Consider the following 18,606-nt stretch of genomic DNA (forward strand, 5'->3'; position numbering starts at 1 on the left):
CTGTTCTGTGCTGGGATCACACCACAGAGCATCCCTGGCTCCAGCCCAGGCCACCTGCAAGTTGCTGGAGCGCTGCAGAGGGAGGAGGCTTGGGCTGCATCCTCCCAAAAAGCACCACACACAGGAAGGAGCTATGGGATGCTGTACCAGCAGATCGGCTCTGGAGTACCAAGAGGACAGGTCAGTTGTTCTTCCACCCCATGCCAGTCCCAGAAAGAAGGTCCTGACAACTGACCACAATCCTAAGCTACTGCTGCTTGGAAAACCCCCACACTGCTATCTGACTAATTGATAATTGATGAACATTAGGAGAACCCCAGAAAGGGATTTTCAGAAACACACTGTGGGTTCCCCATCCTGAGACCTCCAGAAGTTCACTGAAGGTGTGAGGTGGCCAGCAGTGGTTGGGAAGTGGGCAAGGCCAGTGACAAGTCTCTGGGCTCTCATGTAATTACACTGCTCATAAATGCTGTTTTGAATGTTTAATGATACTTGGTGTTGCAGCTGCCTCCCCTCAGAGCTCCAGCAGTTCTCCTGCATCACAGCAGTAGTTACATGTTTGATGTAGGCTATTATCCCTCCTTCCAGTGATACTTCACACACACACTCATTACTTTCAGGCCTTTCTCTACCTTAAGCTTTCCCATGTCTGTCCCATTTATGAGTATTTATTATTTTTCTATAACAAATGTTTCATTTATTATTAAATCTGCTAGCAAATAGCACAGTCCTTATTCCAAATTGCCAAAAAGAAAACAAATTACATTTAAAAGAAGTTCATTAGCTGGCCACTTATCCCCAGAGCATCTCTGTCCTCTCGCATAGCAAGTAAGATCAGAGGGTTTCTCCTCCAGTTCTTGGGAAATATTTCCTGCAGTGTCTCCCATAGATATGTTTTCTACATATCACTTCAAGAGAAGAAAAGCAATCCCTAGGGTCTTAGATCAGCGCCATCACATTCATGGGATAGCTCTTGCAAAACCTCCTCCCCTCATTCCCATCCCACTTTTAACTCTAAACAGAAGAGAATTCCTTCATTTTTCCAGTTTCCTGAATTCAAGGCTCTTGAGTTGTTTTTCTTCTGGTCCCCTTTTTAGACCAGAGCTTTACTTTTGGGATGATCCCTGCTGCACAGACCTGGTGAGGGGCAGCACAGCTCAGTGCCCCAGCTCCCTGCAAGCCCCTACCCAGCCTCATTCCCCTGGAGACAAAACCCTTCCCTGCCTTTAATATAACACAGGATTCAGCCTTATTTACTGTGCCAGTCTGAGACCCCTTGCATCTCTGTTGGGGGTTAATCTCTCTTTTAACTCCTATCTGCTCTCTCTTTGTACAGCTTTAAATCCTCCTGTAAAAGCTTGAAATGTGAAGTGCTATGAAAGGGCATCCCCCACTGTGCCCACACCCCTCCCTGAGTCTATTTGCTTGTGTGCAGGGCTGTCGCTGCAATTTCTACTCTTTTCCAGCTCCAGCCTTGCCCCCCAGAGCAGGAAAGGGAGCCCTGGTCACCTCAGGCAGCCCCAGTGGCACCTGCCTCTCTGCAGGACACAGACATTTCCCCTGTGGCTGCAGGGAGCAGAGATTTTGACAGCGCAGTGCAAAGCCTGGGTGCTCTAACTTCCAATAAAAATGGAAAACCACTGCTACACAGACTTACCTGTCTGCAGTCCAAGTATTTGGTGGCAGGAGCAGCATGTGGCACTAGGGCTGAAGGGAGGAGATACCCTATTTCCATACAATTTACAGTTCAGGAGTTACACAACAGATATCGAGCCTGTTTGGAGCTGCAGATACCAGGCAGGGGTTATCTGGTACCCACTGAGCTGCATTTCAGACAAGATATGCAGAAGTTGAACTCATCCATCAAATCACTCCTGCATTTCTTATTTTATTCATTCTGCAAGAGCTGCCAACAACACTGTGAGCAGATCCTCAAGTGAGGAAGCAGGAAGCTCCAGTCCAGCCAACAGGTCACCAGGACAGCTGCCTTCCCACTGATATTGCAAGGGTCAGGTAAGGCCTGAAGAGCCCCTCTGTGCTCCTGGCAGAACACCACACTGTTCTGCTGTTTGGAATTAGCAGTTTCATGTGAAACAGACCCAAGATATTTTTTTTCCTAGCCTCATACAACAGCTTCGCAGGGATGCACCTGTGAAAGCATTGGCCAGACAGAGGCACCAGGGAATAAAGCCCACAGCACTTGACCCAGTCCTTGCACTTCTCAGAAGGCTTTCACAAGCCCTTTACTACCCGAGATCTCTGCCACGGTGAGAGCTGGACACTGGCCTCCCTTTGTGTCCATCACCTGGCATGGGCTGCTGCCATTTCACACCCAGGGCCCAGGCTGAATGGTGTGACATTCAGGCTCCTTTGCTCCAGGCCCAGCCCCTTCCCAGCTCCCTCAGCCCCTCCTGGGGCTCCAGCCCCTTCCCAGCTCCGTTCCCTGCCCTGGACACGCTCCAGCCCCTCATGTCCTTCTTGCCATGAAGGCTCAGAGCTGTCCCCAGCTCAGCCTTGGCAGTGCTGGCACAGAGCAGTGGGAAACATGTGCTGCTCAGGTCAGGCTGACTGCAGCAGAAATGCAGGTTTCCAAGAGGGAATTTTTGCCAGACTCCAGGCTCCTACCCAGAGGGATGACACACAGGGAAATCAGAGCCAGGATGTGGGCACACAAGGCATCTTTTGTTCCTCTGCGAGAAAAGCAAGAATCAGCCAGGCCATCAGCAGCTGTGCTGTCCTTCTGTGTGACCATGGCACAGCTTTCAGATTGTTCCCAGGAGGGCAAACACCTTCTGTGGCCCCTCAGCCCCACTGCACCTCTCCAGGACAGGACCCTGACCAGAGCAGGTGCCTGAACTGCCTTGCAGACAATCCATGTCCCAAGGCACTCATTGCTCCCATCCCAGCACCACTAACCATCATTAATGATCCATCCTTCCACCATCTCACCACCTCTAACAATCACCACCTCTAACAATCACCAAATTATCCCTCCTTCCACCATCCCAGCATCACTCACCATCACTAAATGATCCATCCTTCCACCATCCCAGCACCACTAACAATCACTAAATGATCCCTCCTTCCACCATCTCAATACCACTAACCATCACAAAATTATCCATCCTTCCATAATCCCAACACCACTAACCATCACCACCACTAACAATCACTAAATGATCCATCCTTCCACCATCCCAGCACCTCTAACAATCACCACCACTAACAATCACCAAATTATCCATCCTTCCACCATCCCAGCACCACTCACCATCACTAAATGATCTATCCTTCCACCATCCCAGCACCACTAACAATCACTAAATGATCCCTCCTTCCACCATCTCAACACTACTAACAATCACCAAATTATCCATCCTTCCACCATCCTAGCACCACTAACAATCATTAAGTGATCCCTCCTTCCACCATCTCAATACCACTAACCATCACAAAATTATCCATCCTTCCATAATCCCAACACCACTAACCATCACCACCACTAACAATGACTAAATGATCCATCCTTCCACCATCCCAGCACCTCTAACAATCACCACCACTAACAATCACCAAATGATCCATCCTTCCACCATCCCAGCACCAGAAACAATCACTAAATGATCCATCATTCCACCATCTCACCACCACTAACAATCATCAAATTATCCACTCTTCCACCCTCCCAACACTTGACTCCACCGCCTCCAGCAGCAGCACTTGGAGCAAACTGACTCCATGCTGCTCATTTTGTTTAAAGCAACACTGTTTCAGTGACCTGAGTGTGTTTAGTCCCACATTGGGTATCTGGGGAGTTTCTAAAGAGCTGGCCGCTGTAAAAATTAGAGGATGTCACATGAATTTTAATCACTTGCCTGTTTTTGGTTTTGGTTTTTTCTTAAGCTGTTTCACATGCAAGTGCTGCAAAAACAACCTTTTTGTGAAAAGCTCACGCTTAAAGGGGAGTTTTAACGCACACTGAATCCACTGTAGGTGTTCAGGTGCTTTATGAAAAATTCTGACTCAAAAAAGGGATCAGGTGTTGTTACACAACATCTGCAGCACCACCAACAGCTTTCAGTCCTTTTCCTTTTTTTTTTTTTAATTTATTTTTGGTGGGTTTTTTCCCTTTTAAATTGGCGTTTTCTGATGACAGGACAAAAGCAAACAGAGGATGCTACACAGTCACCTGTGAGGGTGCCTCCTGTCCCTCTCTTGGGCACTGAGGCTGAGGCAGTGGGAAAGCACAGGAGCAAGTCACTAACACTTGTACACACCAACTGCCTTACACTCTGCCCTGCCACCCTATCTCTGCATGGAAAGCTCAGAAAAAAAAATCTAATTACCTCCAATTTTTCTCATTTAACACAGTCTTAAGTTTTGTGCCCTTTTCCCTTGCCATCTCACTGAATCCCATTCAATCCCCTTCACTGTGCTTTCCCTGTGTGCTCTGGGTCACTAATGGACATAGAATATTCAAAAAACCCCAAGACTGGCCAGACTGTTTTCCCTGCTCTCAGTCACCTTGCAAGTTTGACCTTCTGAGACAGCAGGCTTGAGTTTTATTGCTGATCTGTAAGGATGCACCAGACATAATCCAATTGTTTAAAAGCTGAACTGCAAAAGAAGTGATATCTTTGCACCAGTTTAGGTTTAACAAGCCACGTCCCACCTCACCCCAAAGCAGCAAAGCTGAGCTGCAGACATGAGGCATCCCACAGAGTCAGCATTTCAGCTGGAAAAAGGGCAAAAAGAACTCCTTTATCCATCACCCAGGGGCTATGCCATCCACACCCCCTGCCCCAACAGCTCCTTCACTCTCTTTGGAGCACCATGGAGGGAAAAGCTCAGATCAAGCTACAGAGAACACAACACTCACCCAGGAGCGCTCAGACTTAAAACTCAGTGTGCCACATTTTAAGGCACATTTCAAATAACCAGGTAGATTCCTATAATCCATGTCCCAATCTCCTCTCAGCCCTGTCTGAAACCCTCTTTTGTACCCAAGCCTGTAATTACCATAATAACAGCCCATAACAGCACCAGAGGAGCACTGAGCAGTGAGCACCTTGCCTGAGAGCTCTGAAGGTGGTTATTTTCCTGTCCCCTTGAAAACAGAGCAGCCTGAACCACCCAGAGACAGCAGTTATCCTTTATGGGCTGCTGTCAAAAGTAGCTTTATTCTGATAAGGAGGGAAGCAGAGACAAGCATTGTTAGCTAGAGCTGCTATCCCTCTGCCTGCATAATTCCTGAGGGATGTGGGAGAACAGCACCTAGCAAACCTCAGCACCTGAAGTTTGTCCCTACACAAACTTCAGCGGAAAAGCGAGTTGCTGGCTTGTGTTTTAGACATTTGCCCTGGAAAACCCACAGGTCCTGTCCACACGGGTCAGCAAAACCCTGGTGTCTTCTAAAAGAGCCTGCACCTTGCTGCTTACTCTGGAATCACACAAGAACACAATCCTAATCCTTCCTCTTTCTGTAGGCAGCTCCCCAGATCCCTGAACTGTTCTCAAAGCAGTTTTGCCCAGAGCACAAGCACTTACAGGAGTGCACTGCAGGCCGGACTCAGTTTGGGTGCAATCCATCCAATCTCTGGCCATGGCAGTGCTCCTCCAGATGCATTTCTGGATTGAAATCTGGCTCATTTTTATTAGAAATACATCCTAACTCACCACTAAAACCCAGACACAGCAGAAAGAAAGAACCTTGGAAAATGGTTCAGTGCTTGCTCTTGCTGTTAAAAGCCAGGACTGTACAGAAATCTCAGCTAATTCACAAGCAAACAAAAACACACTGTGTGAGTCCTGACAACTATAATAAAATGATCCCTGGTACAACAATTTTCAGTTTCCTCTCCAATTCTCTTTTGGATCATGACTTGTTTCTTAGGAACAAAATCCTACATTTGTCCCCAGCAACACAACAAGCACAGAAATAAATAAAGTAAAACTCTCACCATATCCATCTGGTGAAGGAAGGGATTTGAGGGACCCATAAATATCTCCAAGTATCTACCAGTTAACACCTAACTCAAAATCACAATATCCCCATAAAGCAACAACTAATATCAGCTTCTGGATTTGGTTTGATTATCTCACCAAACTATCTGAAATGTGGTTTCCTCTAAGCTATTAAATATGACATTTGCAGAGTGGTTTGAATTTCTTCCAGGAAACTCATCCAAGAAGCAAGAAGAGAGGGATCCCCTGCAGAACCTCTGAGTTCCTGAGGAGCACAGGGACCCTATCAGCCCAGCAGCCTGGGTACAGAACTGGGATCAAGTCATTAGGCAGAATTAATTAGAAATACCTGACCTCCAGCACACTGTCTTTCACGACTTTGCTTTCACGGAGTATCTGGAGCATTTGATGGCATTTTTGCCCACTTTTTACCCAAATCCCCATGGCTGGGTATCCCCCCTGACCTGGCCATTTGCTTGTAGGCTTTCTCAGCCACGGCAAAGATGTGGGGGTCCATGTCCCCCATGTTCTGGCCGCTGTAGGCGTAGATGACATCCTGCTCGTAGATTGGCAGCTGCTCATAGGGGTTGATGGCCACCAGCACGATACCTGAGGGCAGACAGACAGGCAGGGGGTTGGTATTTCTGGGTTTTCAGGGCTTGTCTTAGTTGCTTCAGTAAGGTCTTTAAAATGCAATGATTGAGAGTTAACAAAGAAAGTGAGTGGGTAAGGGCTCGTAATTATCTCAGCATCCCCTTCAATAGCAAGGCAATAAACCCCTGTACAGCTGCAAAGGAGATGCACAAAATTGGTGAGAAGAGCAAAAATATACAATAATCTCCATTGTTTGAAGACAGGCTTTGCAGAAGGGGTGAGGAGAGATCAACACAGCCTGAGCCAGCACTACAGAAAAGCAATTCCTGTGCAACCAAAGGTCTGCTAGACCCAAACAAACATCCCGGGTTTTCCCCTGGCCTGGGTTGTGAGTAAAACTCCTAACAAAGAATGTGCCCAAATGAAACTGAAATACATAAATCACAGGGAAGGAATGCCAGAGCCTGCTCTGAGGTTTTCATGTGTGCCTCCTCTCCAGCTCTGGGCACTGAGCAGGGAGCTGATGAGAGGCCAAGCCACACGTGCACTCCCCTTGGGCTCCAGGGAGCTGCTGTGCATCCAAGCTCCACCTCTGGGGAGTTTTGGGTCGGGCAGGTCTTAGCTGTGCCTGCAAGGAGCTCCAGGAGCTCCTGGCTGTGGGGCCAGCGCTGTACACCTGGCTGTGGGGCCAGCACTGCGCTCCTGGCTGTGGGGCCAGCGCTGTACACCTGGCTGTGGGGCCAGCACTGCGCTCCTGGCTGTGGGGCCAGCGCTGTACACCTGGCTGTGGGGCCAGCACTGCGCTCCTGGCTGTGGGGCCAGCGCTGTACACCTGGCTGTGGGGCCAGTGACATACACCTAGCTGTGGGGCCAGCACTGCGCTCCTGGCTGTGGGGCCAGTGACATACCCCTGGCTGTGGGGCCAGCGCTGTACACCTGGCTGTGGGGCCAGCACTGCGCTCCTGGCTGTGGGGCCAGCGCTGTACACCTGGCTGTGGGGCCAGTGACATACACCTAGCTGTGGGGCCAGCACTGCGCTCCTGGCTGTGGGGCCAGTGACATACCCCTGGCTGTGGGGCCAGCGCTGTACACCTGGCTGTGGGGCCAGCGACATAGACCTGGCTGTGGGACCAGCGTTGTGCTCCTGGCTGTGGGGCCAGTGCCAAAGTTCCCAATCCCCAATGTCCCCAATCCCTCAATGTCTTCAGTCCCCCAGTGATGTCCCCAATGTCCTCACTGCCCCCAATGCCCCCAGTGTCCCCAGTCTCCCAATGTCCCCACTGGTCCTGGCTGTGGGGCCAGCATTGTGCTCCAGGATGTAGGGCCAGTGCCAATGTCCCCAATCTCCAATGTCCTCAGTCCCCCAAATGTCCTCAATCCCCCAATGATGCCCCCAATGTCCCCAATGTCCTCACTGTCCCCAATGCCCCCAGTGTCCCCAGTGTCCTCAGTCCCCCAATGCACCTGGCCGTGGGGCCAGCATTGTATAACTGGCTGTGGGGCCAGTGCCAATGTTCCCAATCGCCCCAATGTTCCCAATTTCCCAATGATCCCCAAGTCCCCAATGTCCCCAATGTCCTCACTGCCTCCAATGTCCCCAATGTCCCCACTGCCTCCAATGCCCCCAATATCTCCAATGTCCCCAATCCCCCAATAATGTCCCCAATGTCCTCATTGTCTCCAATGTCCTCACTGTCTCCAATGTCCCCAGTCCTCCTATGTCCCCACTGCACCTGGCTGTGGGGCCACTGCCAATGTTCCTAATCCCCAACGTCCCCCAATTCCCTCAATGTCCCCAATCCCCCAGTGATGTCCCCAATGTCCCCAGTGTCCCCACTGCCCCCAGTGCCACCAACGTCCCCAGTGTCCCCAATCCTCCAATGTCCCCACTGCACCTGGCTGTGGGGCCAGTGTTGTGCTCCCAGCCCAGCCAGCCCAGGGCTCGGGCACACACCCACTACAGGAGCACAGGAGCTCTCAGCTTGCAGCAAACACCAGGAAAGGCAAAGGGCAGTGACTGTCCCAGCAGCTGCCCTGCAGGACATTGACCCAGCGGCCTCACTCCTCCCCAAGCCCTGCTCCTGCCTGCTGGCTTCCTGGTTCTGCTCAGGTCACCCAACAATTTCCCTGACTCACCAAAATCACGAAGCAAACAAAGCTGAAGGGCTCTGCTCACTTCAGACAGGCACCTTCCTGCCCTTCGCAGCCACCTTATAACCCAAGCACGAGGCATGCTGCAGCCAGGCAGAGCTTTGCAACCAAACCTACCCAGCCCAAACGCCTGCATGCCCATCAATGCTGTGCTCCAGACAATCATGAACCTTCTTAGAAGCTGCCTTCACAAAACCTCACTGATTTTGGGTGAGAGCAGGCCTGTGGGTGACTGAGGGAACATGTGCAGTTGCAAGAGGCTGCAAGTTATGCCAGCAATCCAACACTACACATCATTAAATACTGAAAGTTAACATTACTCAGACCCACAGAGACAACATATTTCTAGGGCACTGTTTTAAAAAGTCATCTCCTCTGCCAGTTTTCTCCTCTGCAACCCCAGTCACAGCTGTACACACCAGCTTTAACAGGACACAGGGAATGGCTTCCCATTGACAGAGGCAGGGCTAAATGGGATATTGGGAAGGAATTGCTGTCTGGGAGGGTGGGCAGGCCCTGGCCCAGGGTGCCCAGAGCAGCTGTGGCTGCCCCTGGATCCCTGGCAGAGTGTCCAAGGCCAGGCTGGATAGGGCTTGGAGCAACATGGACAATGGAAGTTGTTCCATGGCAGGGGTTGGAACATGATCCTTAAAACCCCTTCCAATCCAAACAAGTCTGGGATTCTGTGAATTGCCTTCTTTCCTTTCTTCTTAATTTTTCAAGCTGCACCTTGTGGCTGTCCATGCACAGGTAACTGCTTTCCTGGATAGCTTCGGCAAAGCACTCTCCCCAAAAATCACAAGCCCAAGTTCACACCTGCCCTTCTCCTACTCTGAATTTGGGAGTTAAATAATTTCCAAAGCCATGAAGAAAAAGAAGGAAATGGAGTACTGGAAGTTTTTTACATTTTTTTCTTGAGGAAAACCTGCTATGGACATTCCTCAGTAGTATCTCTCTGTCTGGAATGCCATGTTCACTGCTTTTTTAATTCCTTCTTTTCCCCTGTGGACGCTGCCAAGCACGTGCAAGGCTGGCCCCAAACTCATGTGACAGCATGCACCCACCAAGAGCAGGTGGACCATGAGCTCAGCAAGGTCACAGTGCACCAGCCCTCAGAAACCACCTCTGGTTTCACACACACTCAAAACTAAACCCACCACCCCCAGGCTTTCCTCACGCTGATGGTCTCAAGGGGCTCCTCTGCGGCCCCACAACCCCTGAGGAGCTGAAGGTGTGCTCTGGACACTCACCACAGTAGGTGTAGATGTGGTTGGACTCGAGGAACCTGACCTTGAGGTTGTGCAGGACGGCAGGCTCGTGCAGGTAGCTGAGGGCTGTCAGGTCATTCTGCCCCACCAGGATGTCAGGGTTGCGTAGGAAGGGCAGCTCACTCCCTGGCGGGTCGATGGGATATTCATACAGCTGAGGAGACACACGAGGAACACAAAAAGACAACAGCTCCTTTAATGGCTTGTATCTTTTCCAGGCATAACTCCTGCTAGTGTTAAACACTGACACACTTTGCTCTTTAATTTTAAATTAAATTAAAAACCCCTTGGTGATAAATGCTGCAGGGACTTGCATGGCAGACTGCCAGGTCACCCCTCTGGTAATGGCTGTGAGCTGATCACCACATGGTCCTGGTGGATACTGATGGTCCACAAGCACCAACCTGGCCACACCTGAGTCATCTTCAGGCCAGCCTTGGGACAAACAGCCTTCAGCCAGCTCTGAGCAGTGACAGCAGCGACAGAAATCCACAGCTTCACCTGATATAAGCATCTTCCTGCCCTTGGAAAAGCAGCCTCATTCCAAACTAGACCATGCTTTTACCATCAGAGCAATTTCTCAGCTCATTTTTAATTCAGGTTACTTTTATACCTGAAACCTGGCACCCCTTGAGGCAGAGAGGACATGGAGAAGCACGGAGTCCCTGCTGCTGAAGTGTCTGAGGAGCCAGGTTATGCTGCTGAAGTTGGCATATGGGCAGCCTTATGCTATTTTTGACTCATTCCCAAATGAGCAACAGAACCATCAACTAAAGAAAAACTGCATTTTTTTTCTTTACAGAGGAGGGAAAAAAAAATTCCAGTGATGCTGCTTCCCACAGGGTGTCTCAGAAGGGAGGCCTGATGCTCAGCTCCCATCAGAAGGGAGGAATCCCAGCTTCCAAGCAAAACCACTGTGACTGCACTGGATCCCTGCCCGTGCAAACAGCACAAGGAAGGCTGACCCAAGTGCACAAGGAGAGGCTCCCTCAGCGTGTCTGACAACCTCAGGCTGGTTTTATCCACGTAGTCAATGCCAATTTTCAAGAGTTTGCACTCAGTCTCACATCTTAATGGCAAACACACCAGGGATGCCCTGTGATATTTAACAGCCAGCTCCTCATTCGGAGGGAGCTCTCGTGCATACAGAGCAGAGCCAGGAGCCACAAAACCCATGAAGACTCACTTAAAGCACAAGGACAAAAGGAAGCACTGAACAGCTGGGTAATGCATGGTGGCTGTCAGGAACAAAAGGCTTTCAACAGCTTTGAATCCCCTGAAGGTACATGTGCTGGGTATCTCCAACCTGATGCACTCAAGTGCTGCTCCCCTTTGCCAGAGCTTTTCAGTCCAACATGACACAAATCCAGGCAGGACTTCACACAGGAAAGCATCAAACAGGGCACTCCCAGAGACCTCAGGCCTCTTGCACAACCCCAAAATGAGATGTTCCATGTTTCACCATGACTGTGACAGGCTTATTAAGCTACTACCTACAATACCTGGTAATCCTTTCATCACCTTGTACTTTAATGTTGCTGATCCTGAACTCAGCTGCACAAAAAGATTTGACCTTGCAGGGCTCATCAGCCCCATTAGATTCCAGGGAAATATCCAGATTGAAGAGGAAAAAAATAATTCCTATCCAAGTACTAAAACTGCAGGGGATCTCAGCCAGGAGGGGAGGATGGGGGTTGTAGCACCCAGCAATAGCAGCAGGTGTACTTTGGCAGCCTGAGCACAGGTGGAAGACAGGAGCTCCTGTGGGTGAGATGGGCACCCAGGCACCCATCACTGCCCAGCCCCGGCTCCAGCAGCACAAGGAGCTGGAGCTGCTGCAGCCAGTGCAGAGGAGGCCACGGAGCTGCTGCCAGGGCTGGAGCCCCTCTGCTCTGGAGCCAGCCTGGCCCAGCTGGGGCTGTTCAGCTGCACCAGAGAAGCTCCAGGGACACCTCAGAGCCCCTGCCAGGGCCTCCAGGGGCTCCAGGAGAGCTGCACAGCCCCTGGGGACAAGGCAGGCAGGGACAGGACAAGGGGGAATTACCTTAAGCTGTAGGACAGTAGGCTTAGGTAAGATATTAGGAGTAAGTTCTTTGCTGTAATGGCAGTGAGGCCCTGGCCCAGGGTGCCCAGAGCAGCTGAGGCTGCCCCTGGATCCCTGGACATGTCCAAGGCCAGGCTGGATGGAGCTTGGAGCACTCTGGGATAGTGAAAAGTGTCCCTGCCCATGGCAGGGGGTGGAATGGGATGAACTTTAAGGTCCTTCCAACCCAAACCATTCCACAATAAAATGATGATTCTATGCCTAGTGCTTCCAAGGGATTGCAGGGTGGCATCTGTGCACCTCCTCATCCAGATTTATCACTGTGGAAGGTAAAAAGGCATCAAGCGTCCTCCGTCCTTTATCCTCCCCAGAAAGCTGCCCTGTGCTGGAAGAGCAAACTGGGAAGGACAACAAAAGCAGCTAAAACCAAGCGAGGAAGGAGCAACAGCACCAAGCACTAGGTGCAGACCCCAACATCAACAACTTTCTATGCAAACCTGGCACACTGACACACAGCCAACAGCCCGAGCTGGAGCTGCTCTGAAAGAAAAACTGCTTTCACAAACTGCCTCATCTACCACAGCTCGTTCCTGTTCTCCATCCTCCATCAAGCAATCTGGTGGAAATGCTCCCCACAGTGGGGAAACGTCTGGTGTGGAGGGGATGGGAATCACCCGCCCTGCTCAGCACATATGGATCTGTAGTGGGTGGTCTCTGCTAACTCTGCCAGGCAATGGAGCAGATCACACTCTAGACAGCTCAGGAAACCCCACCTGCTCACTGAAGAATGATGGTTTAGGTGCAATTCTTCATGTAAAATGTATTTATTCTTCCCGCTACAGCAGGCAGCTCGTGGTGGGCACACAGCACGGCTGCTCCCTTCCCATAAACTGAATTTGCAGCTGATGCAAATGCCGTGGTTAACTTCATTGGCAATTCCCTGCTGTCACCCAATGTCCCACCCCAGGAGGCTGTGTGGAAAAGGGAGCAGCTGCTCCTCCCCAGCCTGTGTCCTGCTCTGGGGATGATTAATTGCTGGCTGTACTCACGCTACAGCCCAGGCTGTTTGTGCATTTGGAACCAGCGCCGGCTAGAAAACATCTACATTTAAATGAGTTTCGTGTTTTTCCCTTTTAAAAGCTTTTCTCATTTAAAAATGAAGCGGAGAAAAAAGGAGTTTATGTAACAGTATGCTCAGAGAGGAAAACTGAGGCGTGGAGAAAGCTGTGGCACAGCAGCCCCCTCTGAGCCGTGTGTGGGTTTTCCATCAGCACCTGAGGCTGAGTGGATGCCACCAGCCGTGCTCTCCACAATTTGTTCAGCAGCAAAAAGCACAAACTGGCACTTCTGACATACTGCTGCTATTAAAAAAAATACATCCTGGTATCACAGACTATTACCAGTTTGCCAGGAGATGAAAAGAGATGATGGAGGTCAAGGGCTTTTCTCACAACCTACTGTAACACAAGTGTCTAGGGAGGGAGCAGGCAGGGAAAAAGTGAAAGTGTTGAGGCAATAAAACACATTTTAAACCACTTCACAGAAGCTATGAAAAGGCTCCGGCTTCTTCACACATTAATTCGAAGCTTTAAATTGCTAAAAAGAATAAAGCTTACAGTTTCATCTTCAAGTTTCAGCTGGAGGCTTTTATCTCCCTCTTTGTAATCCTTGATAATTTCTGCCGATCTCCAAACTTCATCGGGGTCAGGAATCCAAACCCTAGTGTACTGGAGAGGTGGAAAAGAAAATAAAGAAAAAGTTTAAACACGATTCAACCTCGGGAAATTAAATGAGAAATAAATTAATTCTCCATTAATACAGCCTCACACTTATTGTAAAGTCAATGCAGCTAAACCATTTATTTTAGTAAAAGAAAAAATAAATCCAGTTTTAGTTCTTGGGGTTAATTACAGACCAGAAGTCTAATTTTTCAGTCTAATTTTCTCCTGGACAAGGTGTACACTGGCTCGTTACCAATCTAACAAAGCAGGACAAAGTTTCAAGGTAAACGTGGAATTTCATTTCCCTGGGAAAAAAAACCCACCAGCTTTCCGGAAGGCTTTTATGAAATAACTCAATTCACCCATAGCAGTCCCTACACCAAAGTGTGTTTATTTGCTCAAAAAAAGGCAGTTTGGTCCCCACAGAGCAAGCCCTGACCCAAACCCACTGCCACAGACAGAGGCAGGCAAATGAGGACACCAACACCAACTGCTTCAGCTGGAGGTGAACACAGAAACGGGCTCCAGGAACACACCTGGATTTAAATGAATTAATGAATTAGATTAAATTTAACCTTTTTTTTTTGCATCTACAAAGCCAGGGCCACCAAGGGGGAAGCCTCAAGGCAGACCTGTGCAGCCCAGCTCAGGGAGCCGGGCTGGTGCTGGACTCCTCCTGTCAGAACCCAGGACATTGCTCTGGCTGCCCTGCAGGACTCAAGACCCTGGCACAGGGCTCAGAGACCTTGGCACGGAGTCAGAGACACCTGTGCCTTTGATTTTAACCCATGTAAACAATTACCAACTTTGTGTGAGGAGTTACAAGCCACAAAAGTTTGAGTAGAACAGTCGTGAATTTATCCCAGGGTGAAAATGTAGAATTTTGGGGTTTTTAGAATGGGGGCTCAAGAGGCAAGATGGAGGAATCTGGGCATGTCCTGTCTTTCTCCTTCTTCTTGTTCTCCATCTTCTGATGGTGGCACTTTTGGATTCGTTTAGGATAGAGACAGAGTGTCTAACATAGGTGATAGATATTGGAAAATTATTGTAAATAAAGTACAGGTAGCTTTTAGCATAAAAAGCTATCACCACCCCAAAGGCAGGGACTGTGCCACAACCAACCTGCTGGACAGACCTCAGCAGGTCAGAAAGAGAATGTATTAGATAAGAGCAAATTAACAACCTTGAAAACCTGAGCTGAGGAATCTTGACTTTTTCCTCGAGCTCGGGGCTGGGAAAAAAGACTTTTTAATACCTCAGGAGCCATTTCAGCAACAACAAACCTGAGATCCTCCAGCCCACAGAGCCAACAGGAACCCTCCAACACCCACAGATTTACTAGCCCTTTAGGGCAGCTCTCCCCCCTATTCCTCCTGCTGATTTAAGTGGGAGCTGCAGAATCTTATTCCTACTCAGAGCTCCAGGGGCTGGGGGAAGTCCCAGCCAGCCCAAGTGACAGCAGCCCCAGATCCCCAAAAGGTGGTTTTGGCCTCCATTTGAAACCAAACCCCAGCACACAATGTCCAAGCAACATTTTGTGGCAACCAACGAGTTAACACAGCAGCAGCCACCACCTGACAGGCCACTTTGCAGCTGAAAAGCAATAGATTTTTATAGTTATCACACGTAATTATTTTTAGAGCTGCTCAATAGCTACAGCAGCAGGAACCTTTAGATGTTAATGGAGCCACACAATCATATTCCCAGAACAACAGTTTCACCAGGGAGTGGGGAGAAAGATGTGAAAACTTGAATTTTCTCAGCACACCAGCTCTAGCACCTCATGGGCCCCCAGTGCTCTCCCTGCCACAAAGAAGGGAGGCTGCAGTGGGGAAGGGGCTGGTTGGGGTCCACTGTGGATTCATCCAGTGCCAGCTCTCTGCTGGCAAAAAGTGAGATTCAGACACACTCTAGAGGTGCCCAAAATAGCCAAGGATCAGGATGTACCCGGCTCAGGGCAGCTTCAAACACAAGGTGCTGCTGGTCTTGGCAACCTTGCAAATGTTCCACCTGCACACGGGGCTGGGCTGAGCCCTGGCCCTGCCTGCACTGGTGGCTGCAGACAGGGACACACTGACCCCAGAGCAGCCTGGAATGGGGAAACCTATCAACACTTAGAGGCTGAAACCTGGGTTCAGCTCCAGCAGCAGCAAGAGGTCCCATGGGCCACCCCCCTCAGCAATTCGTCACCAGCCAGGAGGCACCCAGGTGTGACAGCTCTCAGCACCCACTGCCCACAGCCTGCTGGTGGGAGGCTCCATAGATCACCAGCACAGCACTACAGAGTAGTAGTAATAATAACAATTATTATAATAATTATAATAACTGATTTTCCCAGACTTTGTGCACACACACACGTGCAAGGAGCCACGCAGGACAGAACACACCATGCAGGACAGAATGCACCACACAGGACAGAACACACCACACAGGACAGAATGTACCACACAGGACAGCATGCACCAGGCAGGACAGCATGCACCATGCAGGACAGAACACACCACACAGGACAGAATGCACCACACAGGACAGAACACACCATGCAGGACAGCATGCACTACACAGGACAGAATGAACCACATAGGACAGCATGCACCAGGTAGGACAGAGGTGTTTGCAAGGCCCCAGGGGCCCTGGGGACACCCTGGCTAGCAGATTCCAGCTGTGGTCAGGCACTCCCCACACCGAGGGGGTGGTCAGGCAGCTCCCAGCCTGCTGCAGAGCCGGAGGCTGCTAGCACAGGCTGCTTGCTGTGAATGAATGCAGCTGCCCAAGCATCTCTAATGCTCTCCTGTGGTGCGTGCACACGCACACACCCGGAGAGGGGAGCACCGTTCATCCTGCTGTGCTCCTCCCCTCCCTCTGCCCTCCCGCACAAACCCCCATCCCAGCCCTCCCTTCCAGCCATAAATCCCAGATATGTCAGGCACACGCTGCTGGAATCCAAGCACTCTGTCACGGGCCCATCTTCACAAGGCCAGCTGTAGTTAGAGCCTGAGGAGGCTGGGGCAGCCCTCGGTGGGGCCATGCTGGGCTCACCACCCTCACTCCCCTGCATTCCCTGCCTCTGACCTCTGCAGCCTACTCCCCAAACTGCCTCACACCCCCTCTTTTTGACAAACCAACCCACTCGGGTGAGAGGGTCACCAAAACCATCCATGGGTGGGGAGAGCATCCCTGTCAGCTGCTGCTTCCATAATCACATTTCCAGCAACATTTCACCACTCCACAAGCCTTGCTCAGGCTTCCTGAGAGCTTTAACAGCCTCCTGATCTGCTGGAGGAGCTTGTTCTAAGGGAGAGGGCACACGGCCCCATCTCGGAGCACTGGGGATGAAGGATTGACCTGGCTTTGGGCTCAGGAGACACAACCCTGGGCAAGCCACTCAAACTCCAGACTCTCCAGAGTTTCCATACATTTTCTCTTTCTTTAATTTGTTTTTTTTAAGAAAAAGATCCCTTCAGTCCTCAAGGATGCCTTTAAACAATATGCTAAAATTAACTAGAAATATCTCTGCATGCTCAGCCTCTAAAAAAAACCTTTTTTTTTAAACCTGGTTTACTGTGTCTTTTTTTTTTAACCAGATCCCCAATAAAACTAAAGCCATACAGTGCTCTCACTGCCTCTTGCATTATTCGCCACAGCTTAAGCAGAAGCTTAATAAATTCAATCCCCACCTCCTGATTTGATTTAGATTTTAGCAGGCTGCTGCTGCAGATGCAGATTAAAACCAACATTAAATTAGAAGAGGCAGGTCTTGTTTTACTGTTTCAAAGCCCTCAGTGCTGGCCAAAGGCACTCCCAGCAAGCTCTGGGCAGCGTGCTCCATCTCAGCCAGGAGAGATGCAGGCAAGGAGTTACAACTCCACGGACTGAGCATCATTTTCATTACATTAAGAAAATTGTATAATCTTCCATTAGGTAAAAATTATTAAAAACTAGGGATCTCAGCTTCGTCTGGGCTGTTTGGCTGTTGCAAGTCTTCACAGAGAGCTGGACATCAGCAAATCCATCGTTATTATTGCTGGGTTTTTATCCCCCGAGTTATTTCAGGAATGCCAACACTCACAGCTGACCCCCGGGAAGTTTTCATTGCTCCTGGGTCAAGGGCATTTTTCCAGGCGGGTCCTTCCAACAAAATGCAGATAGAGGGAGGGCACAGCAGCAAACCCAGAATGAAATTAATTATAAATAAAATAGCAGCAAAATATTGCATTTTCATGCAATAAAATAGCAATAACTAGTAAAATAGCAATTCCCCTCACCACTGGGAATTCAGTAACAGAGATGAAGACATAGTATGTCATGACAAAGGCTCTTCCATGCAGGTTAAGAAAATCCTATGGAAGGACTTTATTGAAAACAGAAACAGTGATTTTTTTTTAAAAAATCAAAGGTGAATGCACAAATTTTAACTAGAACAAGGTGGAAATCAGGACAAATCTCTGTATATTTTTCTCTGTAAAGCAAGCACACTTCTACTTTTCTCCCTTTGCAGTGGGTTTATTGCTAACCTAATTCTATATTGTTCTGTGTCCAGTATTGCTGGGTGCTTTCAAACAGGGTAAAAAATACACACAAAAGAAAAACCAGCCTAAACGTCAGCCCTGGCTTCCCGAGAATATTTATATTTACACAACCAGCATGTGAATGGTTAAGCCGCTTACACTCAAACAGACCAACAACCACCTTCCAGCTCTCACTCACAAGCTATCTATTACTAAAACTGAGGTTTTCCCAAACTGTGCTCTTTTATAGTGAAAGTACAAGCTGTAAGTGGAACTAAAAGTGGCCATACCACACACTCAGGGGGGGTAATTTTTTCTGTTCCCTATCCTCCTTTTTAAACTAGTATTGAAGATCA

The 18,606-nt window shown here is 49.4% G+C and overlaps 1 protein-coding gene across 1 annotated transcript in view; it reads right to left on the bottom strand.

Moving 5' to 3' along the window:
* Nucleotides 1–18,606, bottom strand: part of MYO5B (myosin VB) — a 147,640-nt gene that overhangs the window by 105,906 nt on the left and 23,128 nt on the right. The window contains exons 3-5 of the mRNA XM_058824488.1: nucleotides 13,638–13,748; nucleotides 9,960–10,131; nucleotides 6,429–6,573 (exon numbers count right to left, since the gene is read on the bottom strand). Of these exons, the coding sequence (XP_058680471.1) occupies nucleotides 6,429–6,573; nucleotides 9,960–10,131; nucleotides 13,638–13,748 (428 nt within the window). The remainder of the gene's footprint in view (nucleotides 1–6,428; nucleotides 6,574–9,959; nucleotides 10,132–13,637; nucleotides 13,749–18,606) is intronic.

The sequence above is a fragment of the Ammospiza caudacuta genome, chromosome Z (genome assembly GCF_027887145.1).
Source record: "Ammospiza caudacuta isolate bAmmCau1 chromosome Z, bAmmCau1.pri, whole genome shotgun sequence".
In the NCBI taxonomy this organism is placed as follows: Eukaryota; Metazoa; Chordata; class Aves; order Passeriformes; family Passerellidae; genus Ammospiza; species Ammospiza caudacuta.